Source organism: Prionailurus bengalensis, chromosome E1, assembly GCF_016509475.1.
Source record: "Prionailurus bengalensis isolate Pbe53 chromosome E1, Fcat_Pben_1.1_paternal_pri, whole genome shotgun sequence".
NCBI lineage: Eukaryota > Metazoa > Chordata > Mammalia > Carnivora > Felidae > Prionailurus > Prionailurus bengalensis.
This window is the reverse complement of record NC_057347.1, coordinates 59,468,495-59,489,983: the sequence shown is the minus strand read 5'-3', so window position 1 is coordinate 59,489,983 and position 21,489 is coordinate 59,468,495. Positions and strand designations below refer to the sequence as shown.

General features: G+C 66.2%; 1 protein-coding gene across 7 annotated transcripts; it reads left to right on the top strand.

The window, feature by feature from the left end:
- Nucleotides 1–709: 709 nt before the first annotated feature.
- Nucleotides 710–20,544, top strand: CEP131 (centrosomal protein 131). 7 transcript variants are annotated; one of them, XM_043585347.1, is made up of 27 exons: nt 710–903; nt 1,045–1,250; nt 3,043–3,244; nt 3,855–3,964; nt 4,458–4,572; nt 4,783–4,910; nt 9,020–9,133; nt 9,980–10,135; nt 11,410–11,527; nt 11,868–11,984; nt 12,237–12,402; nt 12,879–12,973; nt 13,421–13,603; nt 13,857–14,033; nt 14,108–14,227; nt 14,386–14,511; nt 14,891–15,007; nt 15,813–15,915; nt 16,651–16,852; nt 17,030–17,137; nt 17,219–17,336; nt 17,708–17,782; nt 18,651–18,793; nt 18,871–19,048; nt 19,138–19,301; nt 20,157–20,217; nt 20,295–20,544. In XM_043585347.1, the coding sequence occupies exons 3-27, from the start codon at nt 3,059–3,061 to the stop codon at nt 20,367–20,369; spliced, it is 3,255 nt and encodes a 1,084-aa protein (XP_043441282.1). In that variant the 5' UTR covers nt 710–903; nt 1,045–1,250; nt 3,043–3,058; the 3' UTR covers nt 20,370–20,544. The 7 variants fall into 7 exon arrangements, with proteins under 7 accessions (XP_043441282.1, XP_043441277.1, XP_043441281.1 ...); XM_043585342.1 differs by having other exon boundaries at nt 4,771–4,910; nt 13,421–13,717; XM_043585346.1 differs by lacking the exon at nt 1,045–1,250.
- The last annotated feature ends 945 nt before the right edge of the window (nt 20,545–21,489 follow it).

Sequence of the window (21,489 nt, the reverse complement as noted above, 5' to 3'; positions counted from 1 at the left end):
ACTTTCAGTGACCAGGTCCTGGGGCAGGGCTGCAGGAGGAAGGGAGCCAGCGGGCCTCTGGGAGGTCTGGGCCCTAAGTGGAGTTTTTCAGGGAAGGGGCGCAGCGGGACCCACGTGTCGAGAGCAGCAGTGGGGAGAGAGCCAGGACCGCGTGGGAGCCCAGCAACGGAGTGGGAGCCCGGCCACGGCATGGAAGACCGGACTGCGTGGGAGCCCGAGGAGGACGTGGGAGCCTGGGGACAGCGTGGGAACTCGGGGACCGCGTGGGAACCGAGGAGGGCGTGGGAGCCCGGGGAGGACGTGGGAACCGGGACCGCGTGGGAGCCCAGGGCCGCTAGGATGCCAGCGCAGGCCGACCGGGTCGCTCAGAAAGAGGGGCCCGGAGCGCCACGCTGCCCGCCCCGCCTCGCCCTCGGTCCTTTCTCTTTCCCCGCCTCTTCTCCCTGAGGCTCCGCCCAGGTCCCGCCCCATACCAGCAGAGATCCCGCCTCCTCTGACTGCGTCCAATCGGCGGCCCGCTGCCACCAGCGGGGGGCGGGGAGATGCGCCGCTCCTCGAGGCTCCTCCCACGCCTGAACGTCCCGAAGGACAGCCAGGCGCCCAATGGGCTCTCGGGACGGCCGGAGCGGGCAGCCGGTCGGCCAATCCGGAGGCGGCGCGGGCAGGAAAGGCGGGCCTCGGTGACGGACAGGGGAGGAGGTGCCAGGCTGGTTGCTGGTTGCTAGCTGCCGCCGCTCACGCTACGGCCCGGTCGCTTCATTGTCACCTGGGCCTCGGAGCCAGGGCCAGGGTGCGAGGTCGTCAGCCTGAAGCCGGGGCCCCGGGCGTCCCACGCCGGAGGGCCTCGCACATCCCCCGCGGGCCGGCCTCTCAGGCTCCGCGCCCCAGGCCCGGCTCGCGCAGGTGAGGGGGTCCCCGCGCAGGTGACGGGCCCCAGCCCCTGTAGGTGAGGGCTGCCGCGCAGATGAGAGGGGCTCGCGCGGATGAGGGAGTCCGGGGCCCGCGCAGGTGAAGTCTTTCCCCCTTCTCCCCTACCCCGTGCAGGTGTGTCGGGGTGGGGGGCCTGCACCGGTGAGCGGAGTCCAATCAAAGGTCTCAGGTCCCACCACCTTGAGCCAGATCCTTGGGAGACTGGGAGCTGCCCGGTGGAGAAGCTGCCAGGGGTCCTGGGTCAGCCCATCTTGAGGAGTCTGGGCAGAGGCCCTGGACACCCACCGTGGGCTGCTGGGAGAGACATCTTTGTCTGCAAGGTGAGGTCTGGCCTGGAGGTTTCCACGGAGAGGCTGTGTTTACCATCCCGCGTGCTGCCGCTCCCGTGGCTGGGAAAGCTGGCCAGCCTGGGTCCAGCTGGGTGTGGCCAGTGCCCTGGGGAGAGGAGGGTGTTAAATTTCACCCACACGACCGGAAATGCATAACTGAGGACACCGACCTGGTGAATGGCAGGACAGCTCTGTGCTCCAGGCCGGAGAGGCAGGGGCACCTGGCCACCGGGTGCCCCACATGTGTGTGAGGGGGCTGGGGGGCGGAAGGAGGCCGCAGCACTGACCGTGGGTGGTAATGGCGTGTGCCTGTCGGCCCACCAGAGTCCTCGGTGGCAGGGAGGGCTGCCTCTTCTCTGTGGTACCGGCTCGTGCACTTGTCCACTCCTGTTGCTTGAGAGCTTGGCACGTGCCAGGGCCGCGTGGTCCCTGTCCTCACGGAGCTAATGTTCTTGTGAGGGGGTCAGACGTTGCAGACCGCCCATGGGGCAGGGTGAAGGAAAATAAAGCAGGACGGGGGAGCAAAGTGATGGCCCGGTGGCCCTCTGAATAAAGGGGGTGGCTCGTGACATCCCAGGGGAAGAGGCTCCCGGCAGAGGGACCCGCAGGATGGAAACAGGCTGGCCCAGTTTGAGGAGCTGCAGGAAGGCTGGTTTGGCTGAAGCAGAGCGAGGGGTGGCAGTGAGGAGGTCACAGAGAGAGCAGGGTCAGATCTGAGGGGTGTTGGGCATTTAGACTTTATTCTCTGTGCCAAGCGGACCCTCAGAAGGTTTTCAGCAGGGACACAGTGTGATCTGAGACCTGGTGGAGAAACATCAGCCCCGGCCGCCGTGCGGGGAGGGTCCGGGAAGGCGCGGTGCGCTTGTCCGGGTTCAGGGAGAGGGGGCTCAATCCGGGTTGTGGAGGGGAAGGATGTGTGGGGAGAGGGCACAGCTGGCTGGGTTGCTGAGGGAGCAGGTGTGGCGCTGAAGGGGAAGATGTCAGGATGAGGTCGAGGTCCTTGGCCTGAGCCAGTTACAAAGCATGACCCCTGGGGAGGGGGCAGCCAGAGGTGGGAGTCAGGGTTCTGTTTTGGTCTCTCTGGGGCTGAAGCGCCAAATGCACGGCTGGTCATGAGCCAGGAGTTAGGGAACCGAGGGGGCAGGAGCTGGCAGCCGCTGATTGAAGCTGGGAGGCCAGACGAGGTCCCCCAGGGGAGAGGGTGGGTGGAGGAGAGGCCGGGGTTGAGCCCCGGGGGCCCTCCGACTTCAGGGGTGGGAGTGGGGGTGGGCAGCAAGGAAGGCTATGAAGGGTGCCTGGTGCCAGGAGACGGGGGGGGGGGACCTGGACACGAGGGGGCAGATGCCACATCGCAGAAGCTCATGGGTTTCTGGAGGTTCCGAGGAAACGGAAGGGGTTCCGTGGCCAGACAAGCTGTGGCCCCTGGGTTGGGCAGCGTCAATCAGACCAAGTCCTGGTTTGAACGTGTTGAGTGTTCACGTAGCCGCCTTGTCCACACCTCAGGACGACCCCAGGAAGAGGCACTTTCTCAATACCCATTCTCAGACAGGTGGAGTAGCTGTCTTGGGGTGGGGGATGGGGTAAATGCTGCCTCAGGCCACCCTCAGGCAGGGTCCCTACGGAGAGGTGTCCCTGTGGCCCGGAGCCCTGCTCTGCCACGTGGCTTCTTTTCCCGACAAAGGAGCCCCGCCGCCCAGTGAGGAGGGTGGCGGTGGTGTGGTGGTGTGCCGGGAGGCCTGGTTCCTCAGAAGGCATCCCCCTGCACCTCTTCTTGCCTGCTCAGGGCCCTTGCAGCCTCCATGAAGGGCTCCCGGGCCGCCAGCGCTCCCTCTGGCCCCCCCGAGGGCAGCCCAGAAGGTGTGAACCTGAGCCTGACGGGCCTCCCTCCGCCTGTGTCCTGGCGCCCCAACAGCGCCTCCGCCGCCAAGCCTATCGCCCGTTCCTTCTCCGCGGTCTCGGGCAGTGAGCCAAGGAGGAAGGCACTGGTGAGTGCTGGGGCCGGAGGTGTCCAGGGCCGGTGGGGGGCTCCAGCTCACAGGTCAGAGCGATCTCCCCAAGAGGTCAAGGCCAGGGTCGGTCGCCGGTCTGAGGCAGAACCGAAATCACCAGCCTTTCGGCCCCTCTTGCTCTGCCAGCTTTAGGATTTGGGTCCTCAAGAAGCAGGGTGACCTGGGGTGGGGGGAGGAGATAAGCCCCCGGTGGCCTTGAGGAAAGCCCAGTGGGCAGGCGGGCGGCAGGCGCTGCGGCGGAAGCGAGCCCACCACGTTCCCTGGGTAGCGGGTGGTGGGGAGGACGAGGCCGGAGGACAAGGCCGGGCAGCCTCTGCCGAAGCCCCCAGGCCACGCCTCACGCACTTCCTCCCGGACCCTCACCAGCCAGGGGTGAAGGGTGCCCACTTCATCCAGGAAGACGGGGCTTCTAGAGGCTTCCCGCGGCCATGCCCGGGACCCTGCACTGCTCTCGTCCACGAGAGCCGGGAGACCCTTCTTGCCACGTCCACCCGCTCGCCCTGAATCTGTTCTTCCAGGCCTGGTGTGACCCGGGGTGAACTGGTGAGTGTCTGAAACCCACGGGGACGGCTGTTCCTTTCTACAGGAGGCCACAGGGCCCGGAGGTTCCCGAACCATCAACAACCTTCGCAGATCTAACAGCGCCACGCAGGTCCACCAGCCACCAGCCGGCCAGGCGTGGACCGGCCCCCTCAGGTGACCCCTGCCCCCTCTCAGGTGACCCCTCCCTCTCCCCCTCAGGTGACTCCCAGCACACTCCTCTCCTTCTGTCAGCCCTTCTTCCAGCCCCACAGCTTGGCCACGGGCTGGGCAGCGGGGCCTGACGTGACCTGCGCCCAGGCCAATGCTGCACTGGGCAGGCGGGCCGAGTCTTGACCCGTCATATCTGCGGGTAGAGATGCGGACCCCAGGCCAGTGCCCCCCATACCTGCTTCTTTCCCTTTGTCCCTGCTGCACTCTTCCCGTGGGTGTCGGGGTGGCCGCGGCCTAGGGTGTGAGCATCTCTCTCAGGCACGGTCGTCAGATTATGGCTGAGAATCGACAGTTAAGCTGTTGGCTTGGGAACAGAATTCCCTTCCGGTGACCCGGCCCCTCCCGGCCCCTCGGAAGACGTGCCCATCTGTGCTCCTGGAGCCGACCCGGCCAGACGGAGTGACTGTCCCTGCTTGGCATCCTGTCTCCGACACAGGCCAGCCGAGGACCCCCACTTCCTGACACTCTTTGAGGGCAGCCCTGGTGGGAAAAAGAGGCTGACCGGTCTAAGCAAGGCCCCCAGCGAGAGGGGAGCCACGTGGAATGTCCTGGTAAGGGCCAGGGGCTGAGTCTAAGTGTCCCTTCAAGAGTGACACCCGGTTCTTTGCTGTGGCCGCACCTGCGGGAGGGGCCGGCAGCAGGGAGGGGGTCTGTGTTAGCTCCCCATCCGTGCGCGAGGCAGTGGGGGACCTGCCTGGGGCCTGGGGTCCGCGGCCTGTGCAGCACATCACGGTCTGAGGTGGCGTCAGTGTCCTCGACAGGATGACCACCCCAGGGCCTTCGACTCGCCACCCGACTCCGGGAGTCCTGGCACCCTCAGCGCGCCGGTGGGCCCACGGAGGAGAGAGTGCACCGTCCCCCTGGCCCCCAACTTCACTGCCAACAACAGGTGGGACCTGAGGCGGGTGCCACACAGGGACCCCAACCGCTGAAGCGCCTGGGGACTGACTGTCTTATTCGTGGCAGGTGCCCTGTGCTTTGGAATGAATGACTGAGGGCACAAGTGACTGGTTTTCTCCACCCAGGGGCCCTGGGGCGGGGGGGGGGAGGCCACAGGGTGGCACCTTGCACCCGGGGAAGGAGGCTGCGGGGAGGGGCCCGGGGAGGGAGGCCATGGGGTGGCACCTTGCCCCCGGGGGCTCTGCTGGCCCAGGGTTGCTCGCCCAGGGCTCCTGCAGGCCTCCATCCGCCCTCTCCTCTGTGGGGCGGCCTGTCTCCCCAGGACCCGAGACGCCCGGCTTAGCTCTTGAAGAGGTCGGAGTAAGGCTCGGGGGAGGTTCTTGGGCCTCCGGGAGGGGTGGAGCAGGCGGCCTCGGGCGGGCCCTGCTCACTGGGTGCCGAGAGCTGGTTGGTGTGCAGGCCGCACCGCCCACGGCAGGACAGAAGCAAGCACATGCAGAGGGATGGCCACGACGCTGGGGTCTGCAGAGGGCTAGGCAAGCTGGCCTTGGTGGTGGGGCTGGTGGCCGGTGGTTGTCAGGGTGGGCAGGGGGCCTGGAGAAGCCGCCGAGGAATTGAGGGTCGGCACAGCCGCCCTTGGCTGCAGAGCCGGTCCCCCTCGCTCTTGGCCTCAGGGGGACCAGTGGGCAGAGGGACAAGGACATAGGTGTGCCTCAGCGCAAGAAAGAACTTCTTAACGCCCAGAGCCATGCATCAGAGGAAGAGTCTTGGATCGTCTACCAGAGTCAGCACGGGAAGATTCTTCCTTTTGATGCAAGAATTTAAATTTTTTTTTTTCAACGTTTATTTATTTTTGGGACAGAGAGAGACAGAGCATGAACGGGGAAGGGGCAGAGAGAGAGGGAGACACAGAATCGGAAACAGGCTCCAGGCTCTGAGCCATCAGCCCAGAGCCTGACGCGGGGCTCGAACTCACGGACCGCGAGATCGTGATCTGGCTGAAGTCGGACGCTTAACCGACTGCGCCACCCAGGCGCCCCTTGATACAAGAATTTAAATTAACATTAATTTTGGAGGCACCTGGGTGGAATCAGTCGATTCTCGATTTGCGCTCCGATCACGATCTCATGGTCGTGGGATGGAGCCTGCTTGAAGTAGTCTCTCTCTCCCTCTCCCTCTGCCCCCTCCCCTGCTCACACGCATGCGCGCTCCCTCTCTCTAAAAAAAACTTTTTAAATTTTAATTTCTGTCAGTGATGCATGCGCACAGCTAAATAGCGGAGCAGTGGGAGTACCTGGAGGGCTCAGTCGGGTAAGTGGCCGACTTCGGCTCAGGTCATGATCTCACGGTTCGTGGGTTCGAGCCCCGCGTCGGCCTCTGTGCTGACAGCTCAGAGCCTGGAGCCTGCTTCAGATTCTGTGTCTCCCTCTCTCTCTGATCCTCCCTGCTTGCTCTCTCTCTCTGAAAAATAAATAAAGATGAAAAAAAAAAAGCTTTTAAAGCAGAGCAGCACCACACACTTAAAATAAAAGCAACAAACCCACTACCTCTTCCCCCAGAACTGAGTCCTGCTTCCCGGAACCAGCTTTCTTTCTTTCCTTTTTTTTTTTTTTTTTTTTAACGTTTATTTATTTTTGAGAGACACAGAGAGACAAGAGAATGAGCAGGGGAGGAACAGAGAGAGAGGGAGACACAGAATCCGAAGCAGGCTCCAGGCTCCGAGCTGTCAGCACAGACCCTGATGCGGGGCTCGAACTCACGAACCGTGAGATCATGACCTGAGCCGAAGTCAGTTGCTTAACTGACTGAGCCACCCAGGCGCCCCTCTTTCTTTCTTTTTTTTTTTTTTTTTTAAATGTTCATTTACTTTGAGAGAGAGAGTGAGCACACGTGCAGGGAGGGGCAGAGAGAGAGAATCCCAAGCAGTCTCCATGCCTTGGGGGCCGATCCCACGACCTTGGGATCATGACCTGAGCCAAAATCAAGAGTCGGACGCTTGACCGCCTGAACCTCCCAGGCGCTTCTGGAAGCAGCTACTTTCAAGCAGTTTCTTCTAGTATTTTCTAGAAAACAGTTATGAAAATGTGCTCGTGGTGTTCGTTGTTGACTGTTTTCGACCTTGGATGCATGCAATCCACGTGGCAGGCGGGCCTTTGCTCCCCTGTGGCCGCCTTGTGAGTCTTCCCCTGTCCTTCCACACTGGCAGAGCTGAGTCCGTCAGATCTGGGCCACGGGGCCACGCTGTCACGCAGGGGCTCTTCCCGGTCCGAGTTCTGAGTTCACAACTTTTTCTTTTTGCTGTGGGACTTGGGAGCGCTACTTAACCTCCCTGGGCCCCAGAATGCTCATTTATACTAAGGGGCCGCTGTTGTGTCTGCCCCACAGGGTCAGGAGGGTTTGACGGGTGAGCCGGGAGCCTCTTAGAGCAGCGCAGTGCACCTGTCTTTCCCAGAGCTAGAAACGATCGCTCCTTTTTCCCTAGCTGCTTGTCTGTGTCTCGGCCACCTGTCCCAGACTTGACAAGAGAGGCTGAAACTGGCCTCTGCACCGGGAGCCCAGCAGGGGCCCCTCCTGTCCCAGGAGCCTGGCTTCTCCCGAGGTCCCAGCTGTCCGCCCCCCCGTGCGACCTCCGCTTCCTCTGTCTTCTGTGAGCACATCCTCCGCCAGACTCCGGAGCCAGGGTGCTGGGCAGGGAGAGGTTTCAGGACTGCACAGTTGTTCCCTTTCTTTGCGCCGCTATTCCCGGGATTGGGGTTGCTGAGCGGATCCGACTACGGGCACCGCTCCTGTCTCCTCTGCCTTCCACTCCGTCCCCGCGCAGCCCTCCGTTCCACGAGCGCCTCCTGCTCCCGAGGGCGGCTGCCTGCCTTCCGGCTCGGGGCGCCTGGCTTTCCTTCTCGCGTCTCTGACGACAGCGGGGAACAGTGGCTGGCAACCTGCACCAGCTGCGGCGGGGGGCGGGGGAGGGCGCTGGCTGGCTGTTCGTCCCGCCTCTGCGCGCAGGGACGTCTGAGGTCACCGTGCTGGGAATGTCGAAGGTGACAAACGTTGCAAGTCCGAGCTTTTCCTGCCGAGAACGGGCTGGTAACGCTTGTCCATGCGGCCCGGCCATCAGCATGGATTCTTTGGGACACCCTCCCTCTGCTTAGTGTTGTCTCCACCACATCCTGTTTGTTGGCCTGTAGCGTGCGGGTTGTTCCTCAAACGTCTGGAATACTGGCTCTGCCAGCATCTAAGAGGGGGGGCCCTAAAAGTTGCCTGGTGGCTCACTTGGGGGTGCCCGGGCAGGAACCCGGCTGGTGTCCTGGGGGTCCGCACGTATTAGTGTCTGGGCGGCTCAGCCTCTCTGGATGCAGGGAGCGGGGGGGGGGGGGGGGGGGGGGGGGAGGTTCTCTGGTCTCCTGCCTCGGGGTTAGGTACCTGCCCGCCACTGCTGTGGGCCTGGTGGGAGAGGGCATGGCGGTGTCCTGCTCAGTGCACAGACCTTGCTTCTGCTGCAAGGCCAGCCTGTTGTCTGGAGCGCAGGGTGGGCTTGGTGCCTGGGTGCGAGGGTGCAGGAGGGATCTGGGGTGCAGCGTTCCTTTGGAAGAGCCAGGCACCCCCACTTCCGGCTCATGCCTGGGGCTCCAGGGGGACAGACCAGCCGCTTCGGGGCCTCTCCCCCGTCCCTCCATGTGTCACTTACCACTGGCCCTTCTCATCCTGCTAAAACTTAGCAGTCGTGTCTTCGCGGCAGCCTCCTCCCGCATTCCCTTGGTCCCTGCGTGTTTATACCGCGTGTGTTCCTTCTGGTGGGTGAGAGAGGGGCGGGGAGAGAGCGGTGTCTGCCTCCCCTCGTGTTTCCCTGGCACAGAGACGCCCATTCTCTGTTGACGGATGGCCTGACCTTCTCCCTGCAGCAGGTCTCTGCTGTTTGCAGACACCTCGGGGCCTGCTCCGTGGGAGTCCCTGGGTGGAGCTGTCCCGGGTCCCGAGAAGGCCCCTACTGTCGGTGTGGCGGCCGCGGTGGGGCCCCAGGGACGCCTGGACGGTGCCGCGGTGAGACGACTCGGGCTGTGCCGCCTCCCGGAGCCTGATGCCACCCGTGTCTTCCGGCAGGAGCAACAAGGCTGCCGTGGGCAACCGCGTCACCACCATGCTGCACAACCGCTACACCCCCTCGGAGAAGGCGCCGCCGCCCAAGAGCTCCAACCACACGGCTCCCTCCCTCAAGTAAGGCGGGCTCTGGCCTGGGGCAGGTCCGGGAGCTGATGCGCGGGCCGGACCCCGGGCGCCCCCGGAGCTGCGGCCCTCCCCAGCGGGGGGGCACCGGGCAGAGAGACACCAGACCTGGGTGGGCGATCACCCCCGGCGAGGGGTCCCTGCCGAGGAAGCCGTAGCCTCTCCCCGAGTCTCCGGCCCCCTGGCTGAGGCCAGAGCAGCCCGGACCCGTCACCCCCACCCCCCTGCCCGGCACACCCGGAGTCAGGGATTGCCCGTCGGCTGTCGTGGGTCACCGTCTGGCTCTGGGATCTTGTGACTTTGAGACTTTTTCATTTTTTAATTATTATTTTTTTTTTGTTTATTTGAGAGAGAGCGACACACGTGGGCATGTGCTTGTGGGCATGTGCACATATGCACAGGGTTGGGGGAAGGAGCAGACAGAGAGAGAGAGAGAGAGAGAGAGAGAGAGGATCCCAAGCAGACTCCACACTATCAACAGAACCCGACACGAGGCTCAACCTCATGAACCATGAGATCGTGACCTGAGCCCAAGTCGAGAGTGGGATGCTTAACTGCCTGAGCTACCCAGATGCCCCAGACCTCTTTGCTTTTTGTAACGGAAAGAGCCCAGTAACCCACCACGTGGGCCCTGTGTGGGGGGCAGGTGGTCCTGGGGATCGACTAGCGTGTGGGAACCGGGGGCCGTGCCCACTCCCGATGTTCTGTGGGTGTGTCCTTCCAGGCCCAAGGCCCTGGGATGGGGCTGAGGCAGCCCCGCTTCTCGAAGGCAGAGCTGCCCACCGGGGCCGTGAATGGGCCTGGGCTGGCGCAGAGAGCCCCTTCTCTTCCTGTTAGCAATATCCTCAAGGCGGCCACCGGTGAGGGGGAGAGCGGCGGCTCCGGGAAGCCACACAAGAACTTTTCCAGCAGCAACCACGTGGCCCAGAACAACGCCGGGGCCACCCCGGGCCTGCTCAGACGGAAGGAGGTGACAGAGGAGGAGGCCGAGAGGTGACCGCGGGCTGGGGGCCGGGAGGGAGCCTGAAGCTCCCCTGATAGAAATTTCCACTTAAGAAAATGTCAGGAAGAGGCAAATCTGGAGAAGGCGGAGGCCTGGGGCTGCCTGGGGCCCGTGGCTGCAGAAGGGGGTCCTTCCGGGGGTGACAGAAATGCTCTAAATCTGGGTCACACTGCCAGTTGTACGACCCTGTAAATTTATGAAAAATCGTTGAACCGTATACTTAAAATGGATAGATTTTACGGTATCTAAATTGTACGTCACTAAAACTGTTAGTTAAAAAAGCATTAAGTGGAAGGAAGACATAAAACTAAAAACACCCCAAACGGCCTTATGGCCCCGTCCCCTGAATCTCGCTCCAGCGGGGGCGATGAGGGTGGGCTGCCGCGGGACCTTCCGCCGGGGCCCCCGGTCCAGGGTGTCGCTCCTGGTCAGGAACCTTGTGCTGGTCAGAGTGTGGGAGCCAACACCTGGTGGGTGGCCACCGCTGCTGTCCCGTGGGAGCCTGGGGACGGGGCCCTGGGGGTGGGCGTGTGGGAGGAGCCAGCAGCCAGGTGCTTCCAGCCTGGCTGTGCATCAGCATACAGGCCCCTCTGTGCGCCTGTCCCGAAGCCGGCGACCATCCATGTCCTGGATGCTCCCTTAGGGCTTTTGCTGAGTAAATCGGCAGGGGGTCCTTAGAGCCGGGGTTAAGGCTTTTTAGAGTTTATTCAGCTTTACTGAGTCAAAGTGATTGATGTACGATAAAATGCACCCGTTTTAGATGTATTGCTGGCTGAGTTCGGGCGCGTGTATGCAGCTCTGTGGTCTGCAGGTACAGCCACCAAGACACAGGATGTCTGTCACCCCCAGAACCCCCGGAGGGCTTTTATCCAGCTCCAGACCCCACCCTGGCCACACCCATCTGTTCCCTTAGGGCTTTGCCTTTTCTAGAATAGTCTATGGCCCGAGCACTCAGCCTGTGGCCTATCATGCCCGGCCAGGTCTCTGGTTTGTTGCTTTTTGTCGGTGAATAGCGTCCACCATCAGGACGGCAGCGCCCACCCACAGACCCACAGCCGGGTGTGCCGGGCACGGCGCTGGGCCTTTGGGTTATTTCTGGTGACTGCACACAGAGCCTGCGAATGGGCATTTTCACCTCCCCTGGGGAGTGCGGCTGCACACTCCCTGGGGGGGGGGGGCCAGGGGGGAGAGGCTGTCACTCGCTCACCCGGGTCGGCGGCTGCCTGGGGCCCTGCCTCAGTCCTGCGCCCTCCTGCCCCCGCAGGTTTATCCACCAGGTGAACCGGGCTGCCGTCACCATCCAGCGCTGGTACCGCCAGCAGGTGCAGAGGCGCCAGGCCAGAGCCGCTCGCCGGGAGCACCTGCTCGCGCCGAAGCGAGAGGTCAGCGGGGGGTGGGGGGGGGGCGTGAGCTGTGCCCCGAGGAGGCAGGCGGGAATCCCAGGGGTCCCGGCTGCATACAGTGGGGTTTCTGGGACCAGCGGGATTGAAACGTGGAATTGCCCCGTGGGCCCACACCCCATGTGGGGGCTCCCTTCCTCCCTGCCCTGAGTCAGGGCCCCTGCTCCGAGATGCAGAGCTGTCTCCCCACTCGAAGGAGCCGCTGGCCACCCGCAGGGAGGCAGGCTGGGGGACCGGGGGCGGGCGGGGGTGGGGTCCCGTGGAAACCCAGGTCTGGACGAGCACCCCCACCTGCGCCATCAAACCAGCTGTGGTTCCACAGGAACAGCGGCAGCAGCTGGGAGACAGGAACGTGCCGGACCTGCAGCAACAGAAGGAGGCGGCCAGGAGGAAGGTCCGGGAGGAGAAGGCGCGCCAGGCCAGACGATTGGCCGTTCAGGTGCCTGGGGTGCCCTGGGCAGGAAGCCCAGGGCGGAGTCAGCAGACAACTGCTGGGTACACCCCCTGTGCCTGAGAGCAAGACCGTGCTCCTGGGGGACCCCTGCCTGCGGCCTTCCCTGAGCCCTCCTGCCCCCAGCCCCTGGACGCTGGGCCTCGGGGCAGCTTGGTGGGGGGAGGGGGGACGGGAAGGGCAGGGCAGGGCAGCCGGCTTGTGCTGGGCGAGGCTGCTCAGAGGGGCCCCTCACGGCAGGAGCTCCAGCAGCAGAAGCGAGCCCAGAAGTCAGGCGACCCTGAGCCTGGGCTGCAGAAGGAAGCTCGAGAGACCGAGAAGCCCCAGCCCGCTCAAGAGTCCGCCCTGAGGCCGGGCAGCACCGCTCGGGCCCACCGGACCCACAAGGCCAATAACACCAGCGCGGGTGAGCCCAACAGAGTCCTGCCCCACCTCTGCCTCCCAGCTCTAGGCACTCTCAAGGTCATGGCCCTGCCCCGTGCCCCGCCCCCTCCCTCTGGGAAGGCAGTGGCCAGGAAGGAGGCGTGGCCTCTGCTGCCGTCCCTTGGCCCCGCCTGCTTCCGCCCTGGAGGAGGGGCCTCGGCTGTGCAGCCCCCTCCCGCTTCTCCACCGCCGCCCCTCTTGTTCTGAAGCTGGACACGATGACCCTAACGACCAGTGAGGCCGAGGGTTCTGGGGTGGTTGCACCAGTTTCCCTGACCTTTCACCCCAGAAGGTCAGGGTTCCGGAATGTTCCCTCTGCTCCGCATGCAATCTGCCGTGGTCCCCGCTGCCACGTGCTCTCCCTCCCGTGCGTGTGGTCTCTTCTCAAGGGCCCCTCCAGATTTGCTGCCCCCGGGTGGGGCGATGCGCCCGTGACCAACGCTCTGCTCTGTCGTGCAGGAGCTGGCTTCCGTTCCGCAGGCGCAGAGGACCCCTGCCAGCCGGCCTCCAACTCCTCCCCAGAGCCCCGGCAGTTTCCAGAGAACAAGCCTCAGGTGTCCATACAGCCCTTTCTGTCCACCCTCTCCCTCAGCCTGGGTGGCCTGAGTCCACCCCTGCGTGGCTGTGGGGTCACTCAGACTGGGAAAGGCTGCCTGGAATGGGTCTTGTTGCCCTAAGGCGGGGGGGGGGGGTCTCACGATGGCCCTCGAATCCGGCTGGGCTCTCACAGACGCCCTGGGGTGGGGCCCGAAGTCCGTGCCCACAGAAGAGCGCAGGAAGCTCAGAGGTTGGGTGTGGGCCGAAGCCGCCGGGCCGAGGGGCGAGGAGGCCCGGCCACCCTTCTCCTTTTCCTGGAGGTGGGTCGGGGTGTGCCTGATCCATGTGGCTGAGTGGCCGTGGGCCGATGCAGAGGAGGCCTCCCTCTCCCCGCCGGCACAGTCCTCTGGGGGTCTTGGCCTCTAATGGCCTCAGCGGTTGTCCCTCCTGCCTGTCCGCTGCAGGATGCCGGCTCCCAGGACGTGGCCAGGGAGGATCTGGCGGTGGTGGGCCCCGCCAAGGGCAAGGCCCAGTCCAGGGCGACCCTGGACGAGCTGTTGGCCACGCTAAGGCTGCTGGAGGAGGAGCCCGAGCCGCTGCCCAACCCCAGGGCCTATCACAAGGACAAATACTCCTGGACCGACGAGGTGACCGCGGGCTGCCCAGGAGTGGGGAACGGGTGCCGCCTCTCCGCCAGCGCGCCCCTGGGCGATGCCCTGCAAGCATCCGGGCAGGCTGAGAGGCCCTTCCTCCCAGACCAGGTCCGGCCGCCTTCCCCAGCCGTCCCTGCACTGGCTCCACCCCTGCCTCCCACCCGGGGGTCCCTGAGGAGCTCCCGAGGGCCAGCCCAGCGGCCGCGGCCGCCCCTCAGCCCCTGATGCCGCGCCCCCTCCCCTCTAGGAGGACGATGCCAGCTCCCTGACAGCAGACAACCTGGAGAGGTTTGGGAGGCTCGGCACGTGTGCCAGTCCCCCCGAAGACGGGACTCTGCTCTCGGAGGCCAAGCTGCAGAGTATCATGAGCTTTCTGCACGAGATGGAGAAGTCGGGCCAGGACCGGCCGGCCTCAGCCCCTCAGGTGCGGAGGGTCCCCGGGGAGGGCGCCAGGTCATCACCTGCCTGGCCGTCACCTGACTCACGCCGCCTTCCCAGGGGCTGGTGCCGGACGAGGGGCGCCTGGAGCCCACGTCCACGGTGAGCTCGTCTGTGATGCGGCTGAAGCTGGAGGTGGAAGAGAAGAAGCAGGCAGTGGGGCTGCTGCAGAAAGCGCTGGTAACGTCCCGCCCGTTCCCCGTCCCGTCCCCATCCCTGTCCCCGTCCTGGGCCGTCGCCGCATCACCACCCTGGCAAATCCTCACACATGCTGCGGGGCCATTACTGCGTTGCCCCTGGTCCCCAGCGTCCCACCTCTCCTCCCCCCACCCCCACAGGTGCAGCAGCGGGACCTCACCGTCCGGCGGGTCAAGGAGACTGAGAAGGAGCTGGGCCGGCAGCTGCGGCAGCAGAGGGACCACTACGAGGCCACCATCCAGCGGCATCTGTCCTTCATTGACCAGGTGCCACCGCCGAGGCAGCCGGGCACCGGGGAAGAGGGGCCGGGACCTGCTGGGCCCAGGCGGTCGTTGGGTTCCAGACCGGCTTGGGCCGCACAGACACTTCTAGACCCACGGGGCTTCCTGGCAGGCCTGCTGCTCCCTTGTGTAGAAACCACAGCATCTTCTGTGTGGGAGCTGCTTGACGGGCCAGCCCAGGGCGTCACTGGGTGCTCTCCCCGAGGCCACGTCCCCCGGCCACGCCCCTTGTCCACAAGCACTGGCTCCTGCAGTCTCGGCCCCAGGGGAGCCCGGGAGGGGAGGGGAGGGGAGGTCAGTGGTCCCAGGGGCAGGGCCCCATCTCAGGGCAGCCACCTGAGCCCCGGCCCTTGACCCGCCACAGCTGATTGAAGACAAGAAGGCCCTGGCAGAGAGGTGCGAGGCCGTGGTGGCGGAGCTGAAGCAGGGGGACCAGAGGCGCAGGGACAGGGAGGCCCAGGTGCAGGAACAGCATGAGCTGGTGAGCCCCTCGGGTGGGTGGCTGCGGCTGGAGTGGCGGCTCTGCAGCTCCAGCGCTCTCCGGCCCTGTGGGCGGTGGGTGTGGGGGGGACAGCCTCAGAGCAGGGGAGTCATGGGGGGTTTGAGAGCAAGATCACTGGACCCACCGTGGAGGCTCGGGCCCGTGCCCCACACCCGGGACGAGGTGCCGCCCCAGCCCAGTCTCGTCCCTCTCTGGGCTGGAGCTGTGCTGGGTGCTAGACCCTGGGGCGGAGCCGGTTACTCCTCCCGTGTCACATATGAGGAGGCGGGGCTGGGAGGAGCCACCACCTGCCCTCAGTGCTGGCTGAGTGGGAGCCTGAACTGCCCCAGCTCTGGGCCCCGGGGCAGAGGGACCTCCCCTAGCTTTCCTGGCTCTGCCGCCGAGGCCGGGGGCCCTGCCTCATCGGGCTTTACTGGCAGCACCAGCCTTCTCCCCTGCCCAGCTTCACTTCCCACGGCGTGGGCGACGATGGCCCCCAGGCCGAGAGCTGGCTCTGGGGGGGGGGGGGGTACCAGCATTGTTAAGCCCCCTCCCCCACAGTGACCGCAGGGGACAGCCAGGGTTGGGGGGCCTTCTGTCACGCAGAAGTGGGGACCCGGGGTACCCCAGTAGGGCCTCTGCAGGCCGATTACTTTCCCCCATCTCAAGCCTCCAGACTGGATCCTGCCTCCACCTCCAGGGAGGGCAGAATAGGACCACTGGCGAGTGCAGGGCCCCCGGGGCGGGGGTGGGGGGTGGCTGAGGGGCCGGGGTCTCTGTCGACTTCCTGTCTCCTTGCTGGCAGGAGATTAAGAAACTCAAAGAACTAATGAGTGCCACTGAGAAAGTCCGCAGAGAGAAGTGGATCAATGAGAAAACCCGAAAAATCAAGGAAATTACAGTCCGAGGTGGGGACCGGCCACACCTCGCTGGTCAGATGCTGACAGGCCACACGGCCCAGGGGGAGGCATGGGGGCCTTCGAGCAGGAACAGTAGTTTCGGCTATGCCCGCAGTAGAGACGGCCTTCCAGGGCAGCTACCGGGCCTCAGGTGCTGCCGTCCAGCCAGCTTCAGGCCCGGAGGAGGCAGGGAGGGGGCTGGCCACACGGGCCAAGGACCTGGGACGAGGGTGGGTCCAAGAGGAAGGGCGTGGCCTTCCCTCTGCCGCCTGAACTCTTTCACCTTCCGGGGGTGCCAGCCAGGTAGGAGCATGGGGGACACACGGGGTTCCCTGCCACCTGGTCAGAGAGTAGGTCTGAGGGCTGACAGGGCTGCACCCACCACGCCTGGCCTGCGCCCGGCCCTCCTGCTCTAGGACACTCTCTTCCCCAGTGACGGTCGCCTCCAAGGGGAGACCCCTTGGGCCAGAGCTCCACGGAGGCTGCAGGGCCGCCCGGAGGGAGAGGGATGGTCGTGGGCCCAGGTGGACTCAGCCTCGCCTCCACTGGAGCCTGGGGGGGGGGGGGGGGAGGGGGATCCCCTGGGGGGGAAATCTCCTGGCTGGATTGCAGTTCTGGTGTCACGGTGGGCGAGAATGGGGAGTCCCCTACAGCACTGGGGGCAAGGGTCAGGGCTGTAGGCAGCAGAGTGGGCAGAGGTCAGGGGTCCTCTGCTGCCCCTGCACCGCGGCGCCCTCCCTCCAGGCCTGGAGCCCGAGATCCAGAAGCTGATCGCCAAGCATAAGCAGGAGCTGAAGAAGCTCAAGGGCCTGCACGAGGCGGAGCTGCTGCAGGCGGACGCGCGCGCGGCGCAGCGCTACGGCCGCCAGGTGGAGGAGCTGCGGGAGCACCTGGAGCGCGAGAAGGAGGCGCTGGGCCAGCAGGAGCGGGAGCGCGCCCAGCAGCGGTGCGTGGGCCCCGGGGACGGGAGGATGCAGAGCGGAGCCGGGGAGGGCGGGGGACGCGGAGGCTGGCGCCGGGGGCGTGGCCTCCCTGCAACCCCCTTGAAGACGGCGGCGTCCCCGGGTGGGGCAGGCCGGCTGCAGTGGCGGTGGCCCCCAGCTGAGGCTCTCTCGTCCCTCAGCTTCGAGCAGCACGTGGAGCAGGAGCAGCGGGCCCTGCAGCAGCAGCGACGGCGGCTCTACGGCGAGGTGGCCGAGGAAAAGGAGCGGCTGGGCCAGCAGGCAGCCAGGTGCCACCGGGAGGGGCCCGGGCGCCGACGGCCGCCACCACTCCCTCACCCAGCTGACCTCTCACCTCCCCCTCCCCCCAGGCAGCGGGCAGAGCTGGAGGAGCTGAGGCAGCAGCTGGAGGAGAGCAGCGCTGCGGAGGGCCGGGCCCTCAGGGCCGAGTTTGAGAAGGGGAGAGAGGAACAGGAGCGCCGGCACCAGGTGGGCAAGCCCGCGACCGACCGCGCCCCGCCTCGCACCTTTGCCCTGGCGCTCCCCCTCCCCCGTCCCCGTGCACCCTTCCACGTTCCCCCGTCGCCCCCTCGTCCCTCCCCTCTTCCCTGCGTTCCGCAGCCCCCGCCCCCGCGCTCCGGCACCGCATCCCCACCCCGTCAGCCGCTGCAGGGCCTTGGGGTCACCGTGTCAGGGTCACTATCCGTGCCTGACCCCACCTGCCAGAATGGCGGCCACTTGGAGAGCTGGGCAGATCCTGCAGACCATCTCCCCGGCTCCCCTGCACACCCTCAGCCCAGCTGGCCCTGGGGGGCGGGGCTTCAATGCCTGCTCTCACGGTGTCGCCCACCCCCCCCCAGATGGAGATGAAGGCCCTGAAGGACCAGCTGGAGGTGGAGCGACAGATGTGGGAGGCCAGCTGTGCCAAGAAGGAGGTGGGGAGCGGGAAGCCGCGGTGTTTCTTCCTGCCCTGCACCCCGGACACCAGAGCAGGCGGCATGGGGTTCCGTGCTTCCGTGGCCTCGCCGAGGGCAGGGTTGCCGGTGTCACGGTGTCACAGTCGGGCAGCTCAGGAGTCGGTGGCATTGTGCTAGTGTGTGTGTGCAACACCTGAGTGCGTCGCCAGGAGGCGGGAGAGGTGGGGGTGGGGCAGACCCAGCTGACATCAGAGGAGGCTGTTCCTCGCCCCTGCCCTCCAGCTGGCTGCTCTCAGGGTTACCGCTCAGCCAGCGAGCAAAAGGGGAACACTTAGGAGGCGGTCTCCCCCCTTATCTTCCAGTGCCTTCCACAGGCACGGATTGTGCCACCAGGCTCGCCGGTCCCGGAAGGAGGCTGTGGTGGACAGGTGCACAGGGCCACACATGAGGCGATGGCCCATTGGCCTAGTGACAGGGCCTCAGCAGTGGCCAAGCAGCCTCCCTGCGTGCCCCGTAGCTGTGCACAGCGGCCACTGTATTTGTGGGACGTGTTTGCAGATGTGGGCAGCTGGGTCAGAGGGCGTGTGGTGTGAAACCTGACCTGAGTCTCCAAATTGCCTTCCAAAGGCCTGCCCCGTCTGGGCCTTCGCTCTACAGGCCTGGAGGTGTCCCTTCCTGTTTTCAGAACCAGGATCTGGTCCCTCCTTTGACCCTGGCGGGTCTGGCAGCAGACTCCGGCTGCACTGCTAATGTTCCCACGTGTGCCCCTGCTCTGTCCCGTCCTGGGTCGCCCTGGGTCCGAAGATCCACCGTGTGAGCTGCCGGGTACCGGGGGCTGGACCTGGGGGGGCGTGGCCAGCCCCACCAAGCCCCGTGCGCCCCGCAGGAGGCGTGGCTGCTGACCCGGGAACGGGAGCTGAGGGAAGAAATCCGGAGAGGCCGGGACGAGGAGATCGAGCTGGTCATCCGCCGGCTGGAGGCAGACATGACGCGCGCCAGGGAGGAGAGCGAGCGGGCCGCCGAGAGCCGGTGAGGCCTTCTCCCAGCGGCCCCGGCGCGGCCCCGCGGCCCCGGAGCCCCCTGACCCTGCCCTGCCGGCCCCCCAGCGTCAGGCGCATCCGGGACAAGTACGAGACGGAGCTCTCGGAGCTGGAGCAGTCGGAGCGGAAGCTGCAGGAACGGTGTGCGGAGCTGAAGGGGCGCCTTGGGGAGGCCGAGGGGGAGAACCTGCGTCTGCAGGGCCTGGTGCGGCAGAAGGAGAGGGAGCTGGCCGACGCGGCGGCGGTGAGCGGGGCGGGCGGGGGCGGGCGGGGGCGGGCGGGCGGCCCCAGTGCATCCGGGTCCCCGCTCACACCCGCCCTGTGCCGGCCCAGGTGAACGAGCAGCTGGTCAGCGAGCGGAGCGGCCTGGCCGAGGTGCTCCGCCAGGAGTTCGCCGACCGTCTGGCAGCCTCCGAGGAGGAGACCCGGCAGGCCAGGGCCCAGCTGGAGCAGCTGACCCGGGAGAAGCAGGCGGAGCTGGAGGAGGTGCACGGGAGGTGGGCCGTGGGCTGGAGCCGGGGGGGTCCCTGAAGGGCACGGGGGAGGGGGAAGGGGGGGACACAGGCTGGAGCCGGGGTCCCTGGGGAGCACGGGGGAGGGGGAGGGGAAGGGGGAGACACAGGCTGGAGCCGGGGTCCCTGGGGAGCACGGGGGAGGGGGAAGGGGGAGACACAGGCTGGAGCCGGGGTCCCTGGGGAGCACGGGGGAGGGGGAAGGGGGAGACACAGGCTGGAGCCGGGGTCCCTGGGGGGCACAGGGGAGGGGAGAGGGGGCAGGGTCCCGCAGCTGCAAATGACAGGACCCTCGGCCTGAGAAAGGGGAGCCTCCTTGCGGCTGAGGCAGAATGGGGCCCGTCAGCAGCTGCTGTGGTGTCCCTGTGAGGCGCGGCCCCAGGGCCCGGCCGTCCCAGCGGGACTAGGGTCTCCCCTCCTGCCCCAGGAGCGCGGCCTCCAGAGAGGCCTGGGTGAAGCAGCCGCAGCTCACGTGTGGGAGGAGTCCCAAGGTGGGGGCGGGGGTAGCAGCGGGCAGCGCCCCCAGCCCGGCAGGCCCCTCAGTCCTTCCAGAGAGGCGGGGCTGGGGGCGGGGCCTTTTGTCCTCAGGGCCGCAGGGAGCGGTCCTGGTGCCAGGGTTCCCGCTCTGGGCTCTGGCCCGCCGAGGCCTGTTCTGCGGGCAGCGGCCCGGGGCCAGCCATGGGGGTCACAGTGCCAGGCGTCAACCCCTCCAGGCGGCCCGGTGCCCTCGGGCGGCAGGGCTGGGGTGGGGTGGGCAGCAGAGCTGCCCCTCCTGCTCTTCGGAAGACGGAGGCTCCGCCCTGCCACCCTCAGCTGCCCGGGTCCGTGTTCGCCTCGCAGGGTGAAGGTGGCCCTGGCAAAGAAGGAGGAGGCGGTGCGCGGCCTCCGGAAGCAGCACGAGGTGGGTCCCCGAGGCCGAGGCCGGGGGCGGGGACGCGGGCGGCTGGGGCCTGACCGCAGGTGGCCCGCGTGTTGCAGGCCGCCGTGAAGCGGGCCGACCAGCTGGAGGAGCTGTTGGAGCAGCGCAGGCGGCCGTTCCCGAGCGCCAAGTGACCGAGAGCAGCCCGGACCGGCGGGGACAGCAGGGCTGAGGGCGCCGGCGGGGCGTGGCCCCCGTCAGGCCCTGGCCTTCCCTCCCCCTTCCCTCCCTCCGCCCCGGGCTCAGGTCATCCTGAGGCTAGAGCGCCGGGGCTGCATTTTAACAGTAAAGAGGTGTTTTTAGTACTGATGTGATTCTGTCTGATCTCTCTCTCCTGGGCGGGGTCCCCAGCTCTGCTCCAGGCCTGCCCCCCCCCCCCCCCAGCCCCCGGGGTTGAGTCCCAGCCCCCGAGCACAGGGAATGTCTGTCTGTTCCGGCCTGGGCTCTCCCGGGCTCCCTAGCTGGCTGGCCCTGCCCTCCGAAGGAGCTTGGAGGCTCTTCCCCTGCCCTCTTCGGATGCCCCAGCTGTGGTTGTGCTTCCCCCTGTGGCAGAGACCCTCTTATTCCTCCACCCCACTTGGGGACACCCCCTGGAAGTGTGTAGCCTGGAGCCCTTGAGAGGTGGGCACTGGGCAGGCTGTGCCCAAGAGGAGGGTGAGGCCGCCCCGAAGTCAGGGTGGGGGTGGTGAGAGGCCCACGGACAGGGTGCTCCTTCTCCAGGACGCGCCTCCCCTCCCTCTGCCAGGCGCACTGGGGAGCGTGTGCTGGCCAGGAAGTCCCTCCAGCTCACACAGGGTGACCTCCTGCACGTGGGTTGTGGCAGGGCCGCCCCGGGGGAGGGCTGAGGCAGCTCGCAGGGCGCTCACTTGCAGGACGGTCCGCTGTCGCTGCTGTTCCCTTCCTTGGGGTGTGTCCAGCCTCGGTTCCCTCATCTGCACAGGAGAGTCTTTCTCCTCTTTGGTGCCAGAGCGGGACGCAGCACGGAGACTCACAGGCCCACTCTGGCCCGAACCCTGCGCGGGGCGGGGGCATCTGCTCGGGGCCGTCCACGTCCCCTCCTCATGGGGCCGTCTCGTCCTGTGAGATGCTGGATGGGAGGAAGTGGCCGTCTGGCGTGTGTGACTGGGGCGCCCTGTCTGGGGCTTGCGGGGCGGAGGGGCTGCTGGCCCACTTCCTCCCCCCGGGGCCAGTGTTGCCCCGGAGCTCAGCCCCTCTACGTGCAGTTCTAAGAGTCAGGCTGACCTTCTGACGCGT